The 22165-nt window shown below is 39.7% G+C and overlaps 3 protein-coding genes across 6 annotated transcripts in view; all 3 read right to left on the reverse strand.

Annotated features, from left to right (window-relative positions):
* Nucleotides 1-13337, reverse strand: part of clip1b (CAP-GLY domain containing linker protein 1b) — a 33070-nt gene extending 19733 nt beyond the window's left edge. The window contains exons 1-15 of one of the 3 annotated variants that reach the window (XM_071465851.1): nt 13182-13325; nt 12732-12785; nt 10690-10897; nt 9763-10143; nt 9534-9667; nt 9246-9370; nt 8917-9118; nt 7660-7857; nt 6829-6932; nt 6131-6191; nt 5133-5237; nt 2991-3152; nt 2594-2689; nt 1288-1345; nt 1077-1174 (exon numbers count right to left, since the gene is read on the reverse strand). In XM_071465851.1, coding sequence (XP_071321952.1) covers nt 1077-1174; nt 1288-1345; nt 2594-2689; nt 2991-3152; nt 5133-5237; nt 6131-6191; nt 6829-6932; nt 7660-7857; nt 8917-9118; nt 9246-9370; nt 9534-9667; nt 9763-10143; nt 10690-10798 — 1833 coding nt within the window. In that variant the 5' untranslated portion in view covers nt 10799-10897; nt 12732-12785; nt 13182-13325. Of the gene's footprint in view, nt 1-1076; nt 1175-1287; nt 1346-2593; nt 2690-2990; nt 3153-5132; nt 5238-6130; nt 6192-6828; nt 6933-7659; nt 7858-8916; nt 9119-9245; nt 9371-9533; nt 9668-9762; nt 10144-10689; nt 10898-12731; nt 12786-13181 lie in introns of all 3 variants that reach the window. The other 2 variants (XM_071465850.1, XM_071465852.1) reach the window with 2 other exon arrangements.
* Nucleotides 13338-13679: 342 nt separating this feature from the next.
* Nucleotides 13680-15364, reverse strand: LOC139611584 (hydroxycarboxylic acid receptor 3-like). Its single transcript, XM_071466369.1, has one exon. It carries the CDS (start codon nt 15118-15120, stop codon nt 14071-14073), a length of 1050 nt encoding a protein of 349 aa, XP_071322470.1. The 5' UTR covers nt 15121-15364; the 3' UTR covers nt 13680-14070.
* Nucleotides 15365-15515: 151 nt separating this feature from the next.
* Nucleotides 15516-21469, reverse strand: denr (density-regulated protein). Of its 2 annotated transcripts, none has more exons than XM_071466371.1 (8): nt 21303-21469; nt 20016-20128; nt 19900-19919; nt 19714-19798; nt 18525-18605; nt 17370-17486; nt 17138-17277; nt 15516-15824 (listed from the first exon to the last, which is right to left on the reverse strand). In XM_071466371.1, exons 2-8 carry the CDS (start codon nt 20116-20118, stop codon nt 15780-15782), a joined length of 591 nt encoding a protein of 196 aa, XP_071322472.1. In that variant the 5' UTR covers nt 20119-20128; nt 21303-21469; the 3' UTR covers nt 15516-15779. The 2 variants fall into 2 exon arrangements, with proteins under 2 accessions (XP_071322472.1, XP_071322471.1); XM_071466370.1 differs by having other exon boundaries at nt 18525-18613; nt 19713-19798.
* Nucleotides 21470-22165: the final 696 nt, after the last annotated feature.

The following is a 22165-nucleotide window of genomic DNA, read 5'->3' on the forward strand; positions in this document are numbered from 1 at the left end:
CGGACACTGTAAAGCTTTAATAGAAAATAAGACTGGTCGCCTGGTAGCCTGCACATTATTTGATCCAAATGAGAATGAGAGTAATGTGTGTACGTGTGTGTTAGTAACATTTCAACAGCATCAAATTAGCCTGAGGCTCTAGTCATCTTTAAAACGAGAGAGCTTCTCTGAGCCTGAGCTTGAGCACACTGGAGAGGGAGGATTAAAGGAAAAGTCCCAAATATGTTCAAATTTCATTGTTACACTTTCAGCACAATCACTTTTCTGTTTCCTTTCCAGAACACCACCAATAATCTGCTCAGATGTGTTGACAGCCAGAAGCAGACTGAGCCATCTTGTTTAGAATCAGCAAATGCCAACAGGCTGATTCATCGTCTGCTCAGAGAATCGTTCCAGCTGCAGCCAGAGCCACAAGAAACAGAAGAGACAGAGGCAACTTCAGCTCTCGGGCTCTTTTGTGTGCAGTGTAAGGATAACAATAAGGAGACTGGTCACATGAGGTGAACATGTTTTTTGTGTGTTGTTGTTCTAGCATCATCTACTGTGTTGTTACACCAGCAAATGACTTCATTACGCACACTTAAAACAGAGGTCGGGCCCCTCCTAAAGGTCACGAGATAAATCTGAGGGGTCTGAGGGGTCATGAGAACAGTTTTACTGCACAAATTTTTATTTATGTATTCATTACATTTCCTGTGAAATACTGGATAATTTCACAATCACACTCAAACAGTTCAAACCATCTTTTAGTTTAGAAGAGGACATGAACTCCTAACGACACTGAAACGTAACATGACATCTGGAACAGAAGTAAAAGGTCACAAGCGAAAAAAGGTTGAAAACCACTCGTTGAATCTTAAACAACACTTTGTACTTTATAAGGTTTTTGTATATTTTTATGTAAGATCTAAATCTGAGAAGTAGTTGGTAACTTTACAGTAGCTGTCAAATAAATCAGTGGAGTAAAAAGTATAAAATCTCAAAAAATGGAAAAACTCAAGTAAAGTACAAGGAGGTCAAACTAGAGCACCTGAGAAACTGTACCTGGTGAACTCCCCCTCCCTGTGTAAATGTACCTGCGTCAGCTGGACCTTCAGCTCCTTCTCTCTGCACTGACTCTCCTCTGTCAGGGTCTGGTAGTCTTTCTTTGACTGCTCCACACTCTGCTCCAATTCTGGCACGAAACAGAAGGACATTAACTGTAACAACCATCTTGGCAAAAAGTCAATAATATCAATAAATAACTAATGAGCATAAAGGCAGTGGAGATACATCTGCTTTGTTTACCTTGCATGGTCTTTGCTGCCCGCCTGTTCTCCTCCTCAGCTGTCTCAAGCTTTTGTCTCTGAAACGGAGAAACGACGACTTGACTTCGAGATAATCACTTACATAGTAACATTCTTGGACCCTGAGCTAACCAAGTAATAATGACTGGGTCCAGAAAACATGCAAGGTTTGTGGATGAAATACTTCTCTTAATGAGGCCACTTTCATGAAGCCCACGAGCAAAACACCTCACAGAGAAAACATAAGACCGGGCAAATCTCCAGCTACAGACAGACATGCACTTCATTAAGGAAATGTGCTGGAAGTTTACATTTAAATTCACCCTCTGAGAGTTACAGTGGAAATACTACTTATATAGACTTAGACATAAAACAATTAGCGTATTAATCAATTTGTTGATCAACAGAAAATTTAACTGCAACCATTCTGATGATTGATTCATTATTTAACGCATCTTCAGCATCTCAACTGTGAAACTTTGGACTAACAAGAAATCAAGAAAAACTATTTCTTTTATCACTGTATATGATTATATGTTTATTTCCGTGTCCACATCATCTAACTGGATCATCAACTATTAAAGATGGTGACAGGCTGAGACGTGCAGCCTTTCTTTTGACTCAGTAGTGTTGCAAATTAATGAGGATGTTCCAATCCCTTTTTCCCTCCTCGCTCTGAGAAGCAGCTGATTCAGCTGCACGTTGCTGGAGGGTGCGTGAAGAACAGCTTTTCACATGCAGCTTAGCATCAGTCTTTTTAGCACAATGCCATCAAATGCTTATTTAAGACAAATTTTACTGGATTCTCATCTTAAAAAAGTTTAAAACAGTTTAAATGGTTAAAAAGTCAAGTGGATGAGTTGCCACTGTCAGCGTTTTTCCTGCAGGTCTCAGGTCGGTCTGAATGTAGCCTTGCAGGTTTGAGGAAGAGAGGCTGCTGTCGGGACAACTGAATAGTGTATGTTTGTTTTAATATTTTGACATTAGCAAAATTTAAAAAAAAGAGAAAACATATTGAACAGTTACATAAACAAGTAAGTAGTGTATGTTGATTGATGTGCTCCACTTGAGCGAGCCTGTGTGGACAAGTCTGTGGCTTTGGACGCTGGAGCTGCAGCAGATCTGGGCCTGAGTGGACAATTATTTTCTACTCTGGCAGCTTCTCTGTTAGTTTTACTTTTTGTTTGTTTGTTTAAAAGCCAGAGAGAATCTGGCAACGTTACAGATTTGAATTGGTTGTTCTCTTTTTGTATCTTTCCCCTTTGTTGATTTGTGAGGATGACGTATCGAGCTTCTTCCTCTCTTACCAGGTCCATCAGCTGCTGTTCCACAGAACTCTTATCTTGCTGCACAGACTGAAGCTCTTTCTCTTTGCTCTCCAGGTCGACGCTCAGCTCACTGATCTGTTGAGGACACACAGTATAGAGTGTACAGTATACACATGTACATCTGAGTAGGGCCATAAATGATGCATTATCACGGTAGCTTAAACAAACCACACATAACAAGAACATATGTCTATTTACATTAGTGGCTAAAAGGAGGGCTGTAAATAGGAATTACACCAGTTCTTATAGTTCTACTGCCATACCATAAATGACATAATAATAACACTGATAAATAATCAATTTTACAAGCACAGAGTATTATGTAGTTACTGTACTGAGTGAACAAAACACCAGTGCTGGGAATTCTCTGACAAACCTTTTTCTCTTGAGACTGAGCCTGGGCCTTGAGGCTGCTGATCTGTTGCTGAGACAGAGACACAGCATCCTCCTTCTGCTGGGACGCTCGCAACCTGAGCTGGAGATCTGCCACCTCCCGCTCCAGCTCCATGATCCGGGAACGCTCGGACACGGTGGCCACCTGCAGCAGAGAGCGTAGACAGGAGGTGTGAGGGCGAAGAAGAGACAGGAGAGCTGACAGAGGAGAAAAGTAGAGGGAACAGTAGACCTGGGGTGCGTCGTGGGAACTAAATATGACAAACTGCTTTAACCTGATTAGTGTGATCTGTGGGTGGGATGTAACTGCAGCAACTTAACTCAGATTTAGTGCAGTTATCAGGCAGAATTTAGTGATGGAAGTTCAAACCAATGGAAAGATTCTGTATGTGAAAATTAAAGGGCTGCAACGAATAATTATTTTCATCATCATTTTTTTTTTAATTAAACTAGAGCTCAAGTTGATGTCCTGAAGATATTTTGTTTACAATTATAAGATAAAAGCAGAAAATATTTACATTTGAAAAACTGGAATGAGCCACAGTTTGACATTTATGCTTAATGAAGGACTTCATCAAAACTGTTGCTGATTAATTTTGTCCATGGACGACTCTAATCGATAGTTTCAGCTGCAAAATATTGACAGAACTTAATACTTCATAATAAAAAGGAACAGAATTTGCTAATTTATTAATTTTATTGCTTTATACATCTCTTTAATCTCATCTTACTTTACTTAAGTAATTCTACAATTATCTACAGTCATTCACTTCTATTTCCTGGTTTCCTTGAGAACTTGTTTCATAAGACACAACCAAAAAAAATCCTGAGGTTAACTCCTCCTACCACAACAATGAATTCACATTTTTACTTGTCAAACAACTGGAAGTTACTGTTAAGTCACTGGTGCACTGGTAAATACAACTATAAATACACTGTGTGACTTGTTCCTTCATCACCATGAACACACACTAATTTATTTTCACTCATTCCCTCGTCCTGACCTCTGTGATGCTCTGTATACTGGTCTACCAAAGAGTATACAAAATGCTGCTGCCAGGGTTTTAACAAAAACTAAAATGAAAGAACATGTTACTCCTGTTTTATGCAACCTTCACTTTCTCCCTGTATCTCATAGACTTCATTTTAATGTTCTTTTAGATTTTAAAGCACTAAATGGCCTCGCCCCCGCTTATATCACAGACTCCCCATCTTTCTTCGATCCTCCATAGCTGTATTTTAACTATTCCCAAGGTCGCCACAAAAACTTTTTGGGATGAAACTTTTAGTCATTATGCTCCAAAAATATGGAAGACTGCTGTTTAATATCTGACTTGCTGCCTCAGTGGACAACTCAAAACAAATCTTTTTAGAATTTATGACTAACAGCTGTGTCTTAATTTATCTAAACATTGTTTTATATTTTTTTATTTGATATAATATAAATAGTAATAATATTATTTTATTGTAACATTAGCTGTGTTAAAGCTATTTTATATTTTTTTATTGTAAAGCACTTTGAGCTGCATTGTTTTGCATGAAAAGTACTATATAAATAAATAATTAATTAAATCATTCATTCATAATCCACCACTGAAAATAGTCCCCAGTAAATGCACCATTTCCTCCAGTTTAGAGTAACATTTACTGGGACTTTTTTTTTAAATATATATCTGTGAGGTGTTTTACGTGTTTGGTGGGAACCAGTGGGTTTGGGGCTGATTGCAACAGACAGGGCAGAGAAGTTGGAAAGTTAAAAGACAGAGTAACACATTGTTGGTCTTTTCATGAGATTTGCTGAAAAGGGGAAAATGTAGCACAATGGCAGCCTTATCCTTTAAGACCAACAACACTGGAAGCACAGGCATTTCCAAACTCTGTCCTTTAAAAGCACTTTCATGCACACATGCGCAAGTTTCAGAGCTCAAGATGAGATGTTAATGTGTCTTTGCCAGAGCTACTCGTGGACTAAACTATGTGGGATGAATAAAATAAAAGTAATTCAACATAAACATAATGATTGCACCCTGTGGCTTCTTCAACATATTCTGTGTATCATTATTAAACCTCGAGGGGAAAAGCACATCGCTCGGTGCTGCAGTGGGACTGGGAGCGCCAGCATTACCCTAGTGTCCTCTAAATCCCTCTGGAGTTTTTCAGCTTTGGTCTTTTCAAAGAGCAGGCTCTGCTCAAGCTCCTTTACGTGGGCATGCTCCAGCCTGGTCTGCGTCTGTTAGTAAGAGAGAGCAGGAAGAGAAGGAGAACAAACACCAATGCAACACTGACATGCCAGCTTTGTGCCACAGACAGAAAGAGAAGAGCAGGAAGTTGGTAGGAAAGCACTGATGGTTTCCAGCCTTTCACTTACATCAGTTGGATGTGAACAAAGGAAAAGATTATTTGCTCATTCTGCTCTGAGGAGTATTTGGAGTTAATTATTTCCACCATCACATTCTGACTCTCAGGTTCCTCAGATAGTTGTTCGATTGTATTCCAGCACCTGAAGGAGACTAATTCAGGCCATAACTCCTCTCAAGAGTGACAGAGATGCAGAGAACGGAGAGGAAGATGGGAGCATGTATGAAGTCTGAAGGCGAGGGAAGACAAAAACAGCATTCAAGAGCAGGCATGTGGATGAAAAGATGATGAGAGGATGGTAATGTAAGTGCCGCAGATGGGTAGAAAAATCTCAGAGGGAGGGTAAGTGAATAAAGCATGGATGAATAAATAAACGGAGCAGGAAGAAAGACGTGACTTAACAAGAAAGTAAATGAATGATTCAAGGGGTGCAGGAGACAGAAAAACCTTTCGATTGATTTCATTATCAGCTCTTATTTTGTAGAGGAAATGTAAATTAGTGGCCTCTTCTTCAGCGTTTTGAAGTCACTTAATGTGGTTAACAATGTGAAAACAGAGCAGGTAAAAGCAAAGGAGATCAAACTCAGGTGTTGAACAGAAACCTGTGTAAAGGAGGGTTTGTTTTAATCAGAACTGAGGTAATGTAAAATAAGTTAATCAACTAGTTTGTCATTAAAACTCAGCCTGACGATGAGAGACAGGTACAGTGAGCAAGAGAGTGAGAGAATGTGTTTAATTGTAAATCAGATTATATAACCACGTTACCTCTAAGTCTCCTTTGGTGATGCAAACTTCTTCCACACGAAACTGCAGATCTTCCACTTTTCTGTCAAACAGGGACGACAATAAAACTCTAAAGCTGCATCTCTATTGAACATATATTTTTTATGGAGAGTCAGTATTAAACTTGTTAGAATCACACTTAATATCCTCTTAAATGGGAACTGTATGAGAAATCACACATGAATTAAGGCTCTAAAAGCCCAAATTTCAAAAGAGGCAGAGCCCTGTAAAGTGATATGTTGTTATTTATCAGCCGATATTGACTTTCTGCAGATGAACCCACCATCTACTCCAGTGCTTTTATATATTTATCTTTTTATGTTTGACCACTCTTAAAATTCATGTTTTATTCTCTGGTATTAGATTTTCTACAAACTGTATGTTCTTCCTTGACATATCAAATTTTAAAATAAAAAAAAAATCAGTATTTTCTGTGCACTTGTTTATTGGTATCACATATATATCAACCAATAAGTAATGAGAAATTGAAATGTTTGACACGTGCAAGACATGTGCAAGACACGATGACTTGTACACTGTCAAATGTTTCTCAAAACTTTCACTATTAGCAGTTTGGTAAACACGGGCCCTGTTGTCTGCTGTGTGTAGCTCTCACCCCTGACATCGGTATCCATGAACAGAATCATGTGCAGGCTCCAGTTAAAGTCACACCCACCCACCTTTTCTCTTCCTCCAGCTGGTTGAGCAGCTCTACTTTGTCTCGATCTGCTGCTTCCACCAGTGAACGCAGCTGATCGAGCTTCGCCTCCATCTCCAGAGCATACTGAAACACATAAACAGCCTCATTTAAATATTCATGCTATTATCACAATATAAAATCTAATTAGATGAGATTTCTGTTGTAGTAAATCTAAAAGTAGGAGAAGAAGTAGCTGGATTTGTAACTATTATAAATACATTGTTTTACACAAAATATGAACTGATCGAGAACATTTTCATCAACAGCAAAGCATCAGATATGATGATGAAGCCACAAATAAAAATTTGTGTTGTCTCCCCTGCAACAGGCAAAGATATCCTGATACATTTGTGTAAAACTTTATATGCATAATCATCTGACCTGTTGCTATGCAGTCTGCTGAGGCACAGACATTTCAAAGAAACCCTCTGTCACTTAGAGACAAAGTTGTGTAACCAAGATTTCTTTCTCTCTGAATTTGCAAAAGCTCTTCCTGTCAGGTGCAGTAAGTAATTTTCTAACACTAGTGAGCAGAAAAACTCCAAAACAAACAAAGAAACACAAACCCTGACATATTATAATGTTAAAAAGTCTTTATGGGTAACATTTTACAGGAGACGCAGAGCAGCAGCATCCTCCCATTAGAGTCATGTTTTCTGACTTTAACCAACTTCTCTGATATGAATTGTTTCAGCTTTTGGGAAAATAAAAGAAGTCATTTTTTGCTCAAGTGTCTTTGTGATATATTTCTCTTTGTTGGCCCATGTTCTTATTTGATTGCAGGAAACACACATGTGTGCATGTATCTCACCTGATCCCGGCCTTTCCTCAGCAGAGCCAGCTCCTGCTGCACCTCCCCCGCATGGCTGGTTGCCTTTGCAACCTCACATCTCTCCAGGTCTCTCTCTGCGAGCAGCTGCTCGATGTGCTGCTGCTTCTCCTTCAGAGCCTCCTGCAGCGCTGTGGTTCCAGAAATCTTACGAGCGTACCGAGCAGACGTCTCTGTCAGCTGGAAAATCACAACAGTTTAACATTATGTCTGTTGCCTGATATTGTTTTCAAGAGCATTTACCTGGGAGTGATGAAATATGAAATACACAGCGTGGTTAAGGTGCCACAAAAACAACATCGTTAGATTTAATATGAGCGAAACACACATTCTTCCACATAATTTACCACATTCAGTCACACAAGGAAGAATTTAATAACAACAATAATTTCATTCTAAACATACAATTTGGCTTAGACACACATATGCAGAACAGCAAACACAAGGAGGCCCCTGGTGTGCAACCCAGTGTCCCAGAAATCACATTTATCCACCATTTATTTTGTTGGCCAAAACCATTTTGATAGAAATAGAACTGCTGCCTGTGTTTAGTTCAGCAGCAACATTTTTAATGTTTTTTTTTATCATATAAAAGTCTTATATGGAGACAGAAAAGCTTCCAACCACCAGTGGTCATGTTAAGACAACAAGAGGTTAGTGAGAGATTGTGGTTTAAATTAAATAAACTCTTCCTATGTCATGCTTCAAGTCACTTTGTCAATATTTAACCAAGACCATGATCTTTCCCTAAAGTACTGTCAGTGAAAAAAAAAAAGATCATACATGTTAAATTTCTACAAGCTGAAACTGCAGGAAAACAAATGAATATATGTTTCCAGTGAAAGTTGTAGAGACATGTTTGCAACTTGGTAGATGCATTTATTCATTAAATGTCTCCTTGTTACATTAATGTGAAATTTAACTCAGGTGGTATTATGTGTCTCTAAATACTTATTTGCTTTTGCAGATTAGTAGTAGATAGGTGTAATTTCAAGGAAAAAAAGGCTGCAGGAGTCATTTAATCTCCAATCAGTCAGAAGAAACAGAAACAGAAAATATACTGTGATTCAAAACAAGAGGAATAAAAGTCACCTGGTGTTTGACAGGAAATAACCCTTACACTCACAACTTGAAGACAAATTTTCAACCTCCACAAATTCAGTTATGACTCACAGTGAAGTTTGGGGATGAGCTGCATGACCAGTCGGCTTAAAGCCCTGCAGCGTTGCACAATCTTACCAGTCCTGCTCGGCTGGGTTTGCCGCTGATGGAGGAGGCGGTGGAGCTGAGAGAGCTGATGGAGGAAGCGCTGGGACTCCTCTTGAGGGTGGACCTCCTTCGTGAGCTCTTGGCCTTGGTAGGTGTCGTGCAGGGGAAACCAATACGAGTCACCTTGTGGACTGGAGCAAACAGACCGAACCTGGGCATGCACTGGAAGTATCTGAGAGGAAAACAGGCTGCACAGTCAGAGATCGACACAGAGCCACTGACAGCGGCTGGTTTTCATTATAGGTTATTTTATGATTGTGTTAAAACAGATATCATAAAAAAAAGTCGGTGGTCTTTACCTGGTCCCTGCTACAGCGCCATCATTCTTCCCAAGTGGTTCATCTAGTTCCACTCCACACCAGTCTCCTTTGGCAAAGTCTGTCTCTCCCAGAAACCGCACTACTCCTGCCTTGGTACCACCCACCTACACATAAAAAAATTCATCTAAATAATGTTTGATTTAGCGTGTTCTTCTTTTTTTCTCTATTTATAATAAAGGTCTTCACTCTGCACACCAGTCTCAAAATGTAACATATATTGTAAGATAATACGGGAGTTTCAAAAACCAACTGATAAAGATGGGTTACCAGCACGCGGTCTCCCAGCCTCAGCTCCCTCCGGTTCTTCTTCATGGAATCTGGGTCTGAGAGGTTTGACACCGACTCGCTGGCCGTGAGCATTCGGTTAAGCACACCACTGGTCTTTATGGCGGTGCCCTGAGCTGAAGGAATAAAACTGTTTTTAGTACGTTGATATGACCCAACCAAACAATCACAAATCAAGCAGCTTTAGCTTTGCTGGAGAACCAGGTTTTACCAGTTGAGGTAGTGCCGACAGGTGTAGCCTCGCTCGTTGCAGAGGCTCCTTGCGCTGGGCTCGCCTGGCCCCCGTTCGCCTCCTTCTCTGGCAGTGCAGTCCTGGATAGCTTTGAAGGCCGCGTGAATATCCCCCTCCCATCTTCACACTGGAAGTATCGGACCCCTGCCACCGACCCATCATTCTTCCCGATTGGCTCGTCCAGCACAATGCCTGCCCACTGGCCGGGAGCGAACTGCGTGCCCCCGATAAACTGCACGTAGCCGGGCTTGTTGCCGTTGACCCAGACCTTCTCCCCAATCTGAAAGTCAGGACTTCCATCCATGGTGGGGGAGGTCACACTGCCGGGGGGCTTCTCAGGAGGAACTGGCTTTGGAGTAGCTGCAAACACAGTTTTATTTCATTAACCTCTTTTCACTCATACAGTCAGTTAAAGGTGTGTTTTGTTTTTTGTTTACTACCGACTTCTCAGCTACTTGTGTATTTCCTTTTAAACATCAGCTGAAATTAAACCTTTTTAAACAGTAAAAATTAAATGAAAAGTGATCAAGTATGTTGAGAATGAAAAAGCATGTTTGGGGTAAAAATTAAAGTGAAGGTTTACTGAAGTGAACTTCAACAGGACAGTTTCTTACTGATGAATGGATGGACTCTAATCAGCTTGACTCCTTGCTGTGGTTCAGAACGGCCTCAAGTCTTAGTGCAAACAGCACAACATACGACGCTGTTTTCAAAGCTGCAGTCATTGTTTGCTCATAGGGTCATATTCATTTTTTATACACAAATGTTCTCTTTCAGTTTCCTGTCTCTGCTGAAGTGTGAGTCAAGATGAGCTAATATTAGATTAAGTTTGATTAAATTCTTATCTAATAAAAACTCAAATAATCACATCTTCCACCAATATATCCACGCATATATGGTTCTTACCAGAGGATGGAGACGTCTTTACTGGAACCCCAGCCGGACGGACTATTTTACTGGGGGGTTTGAGCCCGCTGACCTTGCCTGGTGTACTCATGGTGCCTTGTTTCTCCATGACTGGGTGGTGGGGGGCACGTGGGGCGTGTGGCCTGATCAAGGTGGGGGTCTAGGCCTTCCCCACCACCCCACACGGTGCCAATATGATGGAAGAGAGCTGAAAAGAAAAAGTCAATCAATCCAAATATAAAACAGCTCCATCACTATCACATACGACAAAGAGAAGAATCAAATCCTCACATCTGAGAAGCTTGAACATGTGAAAATATAACTGAAATGATTTATTGATCATCAAAATAGTTAATCACTGCAGGTCTATTAATAATGAGACTTTTAAACCAACTGGCTGCAACACTGACAATTAAGGTGAGTTTTAAATCTGTAATAAATTCTGTGTTTTCTTTGTGGCATTAGAGGCTCTTTTTTTCTGTTGATCAGAGTCAGAAACGCCTCATTAAATCTATTTTGATTCAGAGTTGTAAAGCAATAAAACATTAAAATTGCCAAGGGAGGGGTAGACTTTGGCACTGTATTCAGTCCATAAAGACTGAAACCACCCATAAATACAACAGTATCTCTGTGGGAGCTGCTGCACTGCTCAGCAAGGTCTCCAAACACTAAACCCTTGTATAATCCCACTCTTTACAGAGTCCTCAACACCTCCTACTGTACGAAGCCAAGTCACATCCCAGTGCTTATTACCAAGCTATTTATCATCAGCCATTCAATAACTGCGAGGCCCAGCTGACTTTGCATCACATATACAATTTCACTCTGTAAACGTCTCTACGCTAGAGCTATAAATACAGATGGTTTTTATTGCATATTTTTCTCCTCAGACACTAAAATAGGAAATTCCTTTTTCTGACATAAGGTCAGATTTTTTTCCAGCAGGTCTGTAGGTGGTGGACCGCGGCCTGACCAGGCTGCCATTTCACTCATAAAACTGATGATTCACTCTAACTGCAACTAGGTCAACACAGATTTTAAGTTTCATTCAGTAACAGCTGCGTTCTCAATATTTCACACTCTACGCTTAATATACTGCGTATATATTATTTTTATCATTTAAAACTTAAATCTTTTTTTTTTTTTCCATTTTTGAGAAAAAATGCCTCTGAAGTGTGAGAATTCAAGGTTTTTCTTTGTGAGTGTAAACTGAATAGATTTGAGTTTTGGACTGTTGATAGAAGAAAACAAGACATTTTAATACATCCCCTTGGGCTGTAGTAAATTACAAGAGGCACTATTTTCTGACACTTTATAGTCAAACAATTAATCAAGAAAATAACAAGTAGATTAATTGATAATGGGTCCCAGAGCAAACCTTTCTTGTCGACCATCAGACACCAATCAGTACTCCAGAGCTGAAATGTTTAATCAATCAATTAATAGGTTGTTAAAGAGAAGATTCTCTGATGCCATCTGAAATATGAGTGTTTGCTGTTTGTCACAGTTTTCTATGACAGTAAACTCAACATTTTAGGGGGTTTCCGACAACAAAAGCAATCAAATTATGTTAACTTCGCATTTTCTACTATTTCTTGGCATTTTATTCACTGAACAATCAATTGATTATCAAAGAATATATGTGTCAGATCTTGCTTGAGGTTTTTTATATGTTCATGACTTGACAGACTGAAAAATGAAAGAGATAAGACAAAATACAGCCTTATAAAAATGTAAACTAAGACCAGGTCTTAAAGATTTTGACACAGAGTACCCTCTTCAAGACCAGAGCCACACAAAGAGGATGGAGGATTAACCAATTACCCAATCAATTAATTAATCAAATTGGATGTGGAGCAGATCTCTGCCTTTTGGGGCTCCTGGGGACCCGAGGGCCCTGAGTAATTGCCCACTTTTCCCAATTGATAATCCAGCCTTGATCCCATACTTAGGACCAGGTGAGAGGAGAAGGCTTATCAGTCTGTAACGTTACCTGAACGCCCCGCCCACCCAGTGTAGCCAGATCAAAACAACAAGCACACCTGAAGCTGTCAAGCCTCATCCTGTGGCACCTGTAGCATCTCGGTGTCTGCAGCCTCTCAGACAGAAAGAGAGACAGCGGGAAAACAGAGGATGAGACCGGCCCGCGTTGTGTGTGTCTGGGCTGGGCTCTTTCTCTTTCCACCTACTGCATCCCTGGAGCTAGTGAACAGCTCAGGTGGTTCACAACATCAACATCCTACACATTTAATTCCACAATGCCAGCTTTATTTAATCAAACCTGACACTTGGGAGCTACTTCCCGCGTCTCTCGGCTCCTTCAACTTCACTCCCCGTCATGTTTAGTGCTGGAATGCCAAAGCTAGCTAGCTACAGATTAGCAAGAAAACACAAACTGGGGTCAACGTTAAAAACACTAACGCCCCGTTCAGAAGAAAATTAAAGCAGGATAAAAGCAGATACTGGCGGGGAAAGTTCCTGCGGAGGCTTACTTGGTGTTTTTCGGTGAACTGGGTCTCGGTGCGGGCTGTCGTGGGTCGGTACACCGAACCTTTCGCCGTTACATGTTTCCCCAGCCCCAGCCCGACAGCATGACGTCACCTTGGGAACCAATGCTGCCTTCACGGACCCAAACATCAGCCCGTACATCCCAGCTCCAAGGGGATTTGAGGTTTAACCTTAATTCAGCAACGGTTTTAGCGTAAGGCTGGCACGTAGGAAAATGTGAAAAATGTGAAGGGTCTGAATACTTTCTTGGGTTTTATGCTATTATTATGCTATTTACTTTTATTTTTAATATTTGTATATTTTTTTCAATATTATTTACTGGGTGGTGTCTGTGACTCCTATGTGATGAGATGTTTCTGTTCATGTCAGACCATTCTTGGGGAAATGAATAAAAACTTGAAATTGAAAAATAACAAATGTTTCCTCCTGTCATAAAAGACAGCACAAGTGAACACATGAGAAAAAAAATACTATGAAATATGTTAGTTTTCCTACTGTTCAATTTATTTATTGAAAACAAAACAGAATATATCAGAATACAGAGACTGGAAATTTAAATGTGCACAATATTTGACTATTCTATTATCTACTATTCATTGTTAATGGCTCATATTTACCTTAACTGTACATCGCAACCACACACACAAGGGATTATATTATATCAATGCAAGAACACAGCACTAAGCTGCTAGTTATTTTTGGATGGTTAATTGTATTGCTCACAACCACAGCATATTTTCTATATTATATTTAAGTTATAAACTGGGTTAATAGAAATGTTATAAATAGCCAAGCCTTTAAGGTGCATGATGCATTCATGTAACCAGTTAAATTTCCCTGCAGTGTAAGCAGGGAACACAACAAATTCTGGCTTTATAGCTTTCTACCATCAACAGTTGAAATATCATTCTCTGTTGACTCTGCCTGATCTGTGTCATCGCTCCTTCCAAGAAGTTTATTCAGGAGCTTCTTGAAGGTGCCACTGAAGGCAGGACTCGAGAAATAATACACCACCGGGTTGAGGACGCTGTTGAAGTAAGTGAAACACACTGACGTGTAGAATGCCAGGTTGGCCTCTTCAAAGTGTTTGCACTCATCATACCATACCTTGAGAATCCAAACAGCGATACGTGATATAGTGCTGGGAAAGAAACAGGTAATAAAGATCAAAGCCACAGCCAACACAAACTGAACAGCCCGTTTGATTTTCCCCTTTTTGTCCATAGTCCTGTTCCTCAGCTGCCAAGTGATCCTGGTGGTGCAGAAGGCGACGATCGCAGTGGGCAGGAAAAACTGGACGACATAGAAGGTATTGTGCCAGGTGGAGAGGGGGCTGAAGCCCATGCAGATGTTGAAACTCTCACATTGTGTGCGGTTGTTATTGTAGAAGAAGTGCTCGTCAGCAAGAAGGTATCCGGTAGCAAGAAAAATCAGACCCCAGAGGCCAAGGGAGACCCAGAGAGCGTAGCCCAGGCCCATTTTGTTGATCCGGTTCAATGGGTGGACGATCTTGAAGTATCGATCGACCGCCACGGCGGTGAGGAAGAAGATCCCTGCTGCACGGTTGGCTGCCAGCAGAAAGAGCAGGATACGACACATGGCATCACCGTACAGCCAGTGTTTCCCACGCCTGTAGTAGTCTGCTCTGAAAGGTAGGCAGAACAACACGATGGAGTCGGCAACAGCCAGGTGAGTCAGGTACACCGAGTTGGGCTTCCATGTGTCCATGTGAAAGATGAACATCCACAGGGCGACAACATTGCCCATCAGCCCAAACATGAACTCCAGGATCAGTATCGGCGGCAAAACCTGGTCCAGGATGGGCGCCTCGAAGGCGCAGCACACCTCCGTCAGTGTAACATTCATTGTTTTAACCATCACCAAAGCACCACACCAACCGGCTGCTCTATACAGTGTCAACATAGATATGCTCTGCCAGATGACTTATTTGGTTGGGAGTCATGTTTGCGCTCATGCAAATGATTCTCAGACAAACATCTTAAATCCTGAGTGTAGCGAACATCTGCGCACTATGTGTTATCTATGGGGAAGTCGTATTGACCCAGAGGAGCGTGGAAACAACTGTAAATGTTATCTGTCTGGGGAGTGCACCTTCATTATAAAATTATTATGCAGGGAAAGAGGTGCACTCATGGGCATTGAGTGGGATGCATGAAAAACAAGTAACCTGCGGCCATTTAAGTGACTTGGATAAAGCAGGTGACTACGACAAATTATAACCCTTTTAATGATTTGAAAATCAGACACAAAGCGCACTGGAAAAAAAGCGAAACAAACTTGGACAGAAGACGTGAGCGTACAGGCGAAGGAGACTGAAATTTATTAGCCTATAGATTGTTTGAGTGAAGAACATTTGGGAGGGATTCACGTCATACCACACCTTTGGCAAACGAGAGAAAGTAGCTATTAACTAAAAAAAAAAAATGCCAAGTGAGTGGCCAAGTCCGCAGCTTTTTATGTACAGTAAATAAAATAGGTATAAAATGACTTAATGTGTACATTTGGCCAGGTTGTCGTTGTTACAGGTCACATCCATTTCAGTAAAAGTGCATATTTGGTCTTCACTTCTTGACTTCACCCAGATCATCGATGCTGTCATCATCCACCTACAACACAGAGAAACAGAGACCGACTTCAGCGTTTGTGTGTTTGTGATTCAAATCACAAGAAAACAAATTTAATAACTGAGGTTGTTTAAAACTAAAGCCATGTGTCATTTTGACAGTTTCATTATGGGTAAAGGATTCTCCACCTGAGCTTTTTTAGGATCATCATAAACAATTTTTGTCATCTTTCCTTAATAAAAACAGACACATGCCCGAGAACAAATACACTGCAAAACTGTTTACTGCCTTTTGTTGAATGAACAATTTTTTAGACAATAACTCTCTTGGTTTTCAGGATTTCAGTAGCAACGTTTCCATCGCAGTTTTGTGCAAAATAAAAGCTTTTTTTCATCTTTTAGAAAAGTCAACAAACACAAATGCGAATGGTCTGTGTATTACTGAGTGATGTTATGTGAATAAAGCCGGGTTTTTTCCTCTTGCGATATCCTTCCAATTAAACTCGACGACAGATTTCCAGCATCTGCCTCTCAGTTGGAACCGGCTCCCTGGGGCCTGGTACAGCAGGCGCCACGACTTCAAGGCAAAAAAATGTTTCCATTTCAGTTTTGCAAAATCTAGGTTTGTTGAAGTGTCTGGAAAACCACCTCATGCGAGCATGTACGTTTTTTTTGTTCTTCCAAAATTCACGTGTTTACATAACTTGTTTTTAAGTTCATAATTTCAAAATCAGCAAATTGGTTTGTCATGAAGTTCAGTAAGAACATTCATGTTCCCCTCAGAATGAATTCTAGTCACTTTGGTGAGCTCCAGACTTCCCATCTAACACCATCATCAGGTCAAAATTTTAATTTGTCCAATACTTGTTGTTGTAATGACATTCCCATCAGCACAGTATCTCAGTTCTCTCTCAATAAAGATTAACCTCGACTTTAGACACTTGATTTGTATTTGTTTAATAGTGGTTTGTTTAACAGTCCTATTCAGTGTGAGTATATTGCTGTACCTGTATTTATGAGTGGACAGCCAGTGTTTATCTAACTCGGCTGAAGTACTCTCATAATATTTATTATCTATTTATACTCAAACTACAGATAGAAGATAAAATTAAGGATGGATGAGAGACAGTAATAAAGTAATCTAGCTGAGCCCCCGCTCTCCTCACGCAGAGGTTCTTACATTATTTGCCATCACAGACACAGAGAGGTTCAAACTCAGTGCAAGATTATTAATTAAAACTATCTCTGCTTCATCCAGTAAAAATGAAGCTGAAATGAGTGAATAAACAAAGAGAAATGAGGGTTCATCTTTCAATACACAGTTTCCTAAAGCGTTCTACGATGAAGACAGCTCACCTCAGGCCACTTCTCTTGAATGACGTCGATTATGTCGTCTGTAAAATCTCCCTGAATGATTATTTCATCCTCTGCTGTAACTGAGGCACCACAAGAGAATTTCTGGGCAAAGAATCGCTGAGCCTCTTTAAGTTCAATGTCTGCAAGAGTCAACACGGGATTTGTGTTAAGAATGAAGCAGTAACAGGAAGAGAATTAAATGATTGAGAGTAATTAAATTGAAAACTCTTACCAAATGTTGCCAGGCCACACACCCGTGTCACGTATTTCTTCTTGGCTCTTGGGATTTTTGCTATCGTAACCTTCTGAGGCACAGTCTTCTTTTTCTGTTTGATCTGGCCTCTTCCACCTTAAAAAGGTAAAACCAGATAAAACTACATTATTTTAACCATAACAATTAACAGTACATATGATAACATTACCTATTATTATTGCCACTGTTAGTTACTGTTAACAATAAACAGTATAAACTCAGCTGTTCCTTCATGGGAACTGTGGGATTCTCTCTATAATAGAATATGGTCTTGACCTTACCCTGCAAAGCTTCTAAAATGATGTTTATTATGATTTGGTGCTACACAAATAAAATTGAAAATGAAGACTCACAATGTCCCTGTAATTATATCACAATAACACATGTACATCTTTAAATACAGACGGCAGTGAGGGATCATTTCCTTAAAGTTATGATCTTTAACATTTTCAAAAAATCAAACCCCATTTCTGAGAGGTCAGTATGTTTTCTGCTTTAGTCATTCCATGTATTTACATTCTGTGATCATCTCTCCATGCAATCGGTTCCACTGTTAATCTGCCATTCTCATACGACATTCAAATTTCCACCTGTGCACGTGGATTCACAGGAAATTATGCAACATGTTATCCCATCTCACTGACATCAGCCTTGCTGTTGTTCACGCTCTTACAGCCGGATCAGAGCTGTATTAAGTTAGTTCATCTAAAAACGCACAAACAGTTAACATTTCAGGGAGTAAAGGAACAAGACAGAGCAGCCTTTAGATAAAGGCTACACACCTCAAACTCTTCAGCCTCATAATTAACTTTACTGTGTGGAAAGCAGCTCACACTGGGTGCGGCATGAAATCAGACCGTGACTGCAGCTATTTTCGACTGACTTCTTTATTTCTGGCAAAGTAGCTGCTCAAAGACGATTGCAAAGCCAAACTTGCTGTTATCAGCAGTAATCAACTGTGTCATGAAATCAACCACAACTGAAATCATTTTAAACTGGTACACTCTTAAATTCTCTTCTGCTTTGACACACAACAGTGTTATTTTTAAATGTATACCCAACATCTCAATACACTAGAATAAACCTAATGTAACTAATTATGAATGATTTTCCTTCTCATATTTGACACGATACCTCTCTTCTGTTTCTTCTTCTCCTCCTCCTCGCCTGCAGGGGGAGCATCTCCAGTACTGGGTTCCTGCTTGGGTGCATTTGCTGCCGGGCCAGTGGGACAGAAGTACAATAGGAAGATATTAAAACCAACCCGGCAACAATACCTCTTACCTTTTCAAGGACTACTACAGTGTCTGTGCACACCTGGAACATTTTAGGGATGGGCTAGCCTGACTGACAACTAGTGTGCGTCTGTAACCATTTTTTTTCCTCTACCTTCACAGGTGATGTCATTAAAGACCTTCAGAGATAAACTATTTTTCATATGATTTCCCCTCATTCTGGATACAATATAATGAACCTTGTTTCTGTCAGAACCATGAGAATTTCAAGATGGATGGACAAATTTGTGTTTATATTTTTAATAAGAAACATTTTTCTGAATAAATCAAATCTCCTTGTTTTTAGGTAAAAATCCATCATACCTTCAGGGCATCAACATTACAACAATATGAAGCTGTTACAGTCCGACTACATCACTCTAGGGAAGGAAATGAGCAGACTTTCCTCACTCATGCAAACAAAACTCAAATATCTCCTCCAACCTGCAGGCGGTCAGTTTAACAAACTCGTAACTCAAACCTTACAACTTTAAATTCTGGTGTAGATCGCAAAGTTTCCAAAGATACCAAATGTGTCAGGTTGACTTTTTCCTATATGTATAAAATGATATTTAAGACATATAACACTTTTCCATTATACAGGATGATGAAACCATTAAAAAACATGGTGGGCTTGAATATTTCAGTCGGCTGTAATATTTTATATAGTTTCACTGAAGAGCTGGAACAAGATGATATAGAATATACTGATATAAAATATACAGATAGAGTCAGTAAGTGTGGAAAAACATCATCTAAAGCTGTCTAAAGGGGAAAAGCTGCATGTTATAATGTTATGCATCAATATAAATGACTCAATGGTTTCAGGACTAATCTGCACAAAAAAAATGAATGCTGACAGAAATACATTGGTAGGTATGAACCTAACAATCACAGGAATTCAGATTTCATTTCACTCCCATCACTTAAATGTAGCTCAGGAAACAAAAGCTGGAACACAATACACCATCTACAAAGATGACATTGGTTTATAGTAAACCATGTTAACTTTGAATAAAAAGAATGAATAAAAATCTCTTTGCACTCACCGACAGTCATCCTGGCAAACACATCTGGAAAGTTCTTCTCGAGCCACTGCCTACATTTGGCCGGCTCAGGCATGTACTCACAGTACTGCAGACACGGCGACAGTGAAGATTCAGTTATAACTCAAAGAACAGCATTTTGGTGAGTGCTTTAACAGAATGTCCAAATTGTTTAATAATTAAACTTACCTCTGTAGGCAGAGAGCACACTGCAGAGAAAGAGGGGGGAAAAAGTCATTTTTGTAAAGATGGCACAATTTAATCTTGTACAGATGCCAAACTCAGTAAAAGGTTAAACTCTGTACCTCCACAATAAAGGACTTTCAGTGGGTACTTTGAATCAGTGTCAACTGTCCCTTGCTCTGATCTGCTTTCTGAAGAACCTGATTCCATCTCAGTAGTAGCCATCACAAATTATCTGAATAAAAGAAAGAAAAATGGACAGAAACATTTAAGGCACGGAGCACATATACACATTTAACATACACTGTGTAAACAAGTGTAAATTATAACTTTGAGTTTATTTGTACAGGTTCAAATCAAGTAAAGAAACAAATAATCAATGGAAATTCATGTACAGGTGGAAGAAAAAAGCCCAGATGATCTTGTTGATTACCTCCACCTTATGTCATGAGGGTGTCCACTACTAATTATTTTCATTATGATTAATTTGTTGTCTAGTCAGGTTGCAAAAATGCCAACCACTGTATTATTATAATCTCTTCTAGCAGTTACCATAGAATTGATTTTCTACCATTTCTATTCATCTATTTTTATACTCTGACAGCTAGGATCAAAAGACTCACCAGGAAATGTAGTTTTAATTTGGACTGATTTCAGGGCCTGTCATTATAGTGCAAGCATATAGGGCCGCCACAAACATTGATTTTTTTTTTTTTAAAGATTTTGTGAATATTAGAGGAAAATGTACGTGCCCCGATCAAACTGAAGCTAAATTAAAGAACAACGAAGTGTAACTTAAAAAATAAAGTCAGAATAAAAGGTTAAATCCAAAAGTGATTAAGTGAAGTCCGATTTGTTATTATCAGATTATATTGGAGACATGAGTGAAGAAGGCTCCTGCAAATATTTCATCATGCTAGCATGTTCTGCCAACACGGCTCGTAATGTTACAGTCAGACACCTGAGTAGCAGCTACCTAACATCACGAAACACCACTGTAACACTTCACACGTCGATTTCAAAGGTGTTAATTTAACTTACTACCATAGTAAACCGCGGACCAGCTGGTTAGACAGCATCAAGTCACAACTAGCTTCAGCTGGCTAACACATGCGGCTGTTTATAGAGATCGTTTTGCCTCAATTATTTTCATCGACATTATTTAAATGCCTCTCTTGTTCCAGGTCCTGTCGTCGTGTAGACAAACTAAGCTGCAAATCGCTGGGGGAAAAAAACAAATCCCCGTGTTTAGTTTCAGTGGTTTCATTCATCAGGTAACGTTGAGTCACCCAGCTGTCACCGTTAGTGGGTATTAGCTTAGCAAGCTAGCCGAGCTAACGCACCGCTAAATGGACAGGCTGTGCTGCTCTAGGACTGGACACAGACACAAGAAATATCGAGTTACATACCCCGCGAAAGATACTCTAAAACTGCTGTCTGTTGAGTAAAGCCGTTTGCATTATTAACGTTAGTCCGGCTTTTAGAAAATCATCCTTATAGCTTGAGGTTCAGTTGGCGTACTTTGAGCACGCCTCGTAACGCGTCTTGTTCTGGTTGTTGTGGCGGTCGATGCGCTGCGCTGATCCGGGACAGCGCCCCCTGGTGCCCCGGGGAGAGGGCCGACATTTCATTTATTTTTATTTTATTTTAATTTATGTTTTCAAATTCGACGTACAAAGAGTGACAAAGAATAAAAAAAAAAAAAAAAATATGAGAGACCAAACGAAAAAAAGTGAGACAAAATGACTACTTGAAAATTAGCTTTTTTTTCTTGTGCCAAGTAATTTCATCACAAACGTACTGTAATGCTGCAACCATTCATTTTCTCAGCAAAAGTGCCAAACATTTCTCAAACGTGAATATTTGATGCTTTTCTTCGTTGAACATGACAATAAACTGAATACATTTAGGAATGTTAGCCACACAAAACAAGAGACCTCAAGACAGCAGGCACTTTTTTTTTTTTTACTATTTTCTGACATTTACAGACAAAATGAATAATTGACAAGCGAAAAAAAAATTTGCAGATGAATCTTACTTTCCAATATCTGTAACAATATAAACACAGTACATTAATTTCCCTCTTTAAACTGTGTGCGTTGCTTATCCAGCTTTTATGTTGAAAATCCTGCCGGGATCCTGTATCCTGGGCTGAGTATTTCAAGGTTCGGACAGGATGTTAAAAAAATTAATTAGGCTAAGTAGGAATTTTCTTAAACGACGTTCGTGTGTCTGGACTAGAAATTCCTGTGATAAGTGTTAAACTTTAAAA

Source organism: Trachinotus anak, unplaced genomic scaffold, assembly GCF_046630095.1.
Source record: "Trachinotus anak isolate AG129_WGS33_773 ecotype Australia unplaced genomic scaffold, CSIRO_AGI_Tana_v1 ptg000028l, whole genome shotgun sequence".
Taxonomy (NCBI): domain Eukaryota; kingdom Metazoa; phylum Chordata; class Actinopteri; order Carangiformes; family Carangidae; genus Trachinotus; species Trachinotus anak.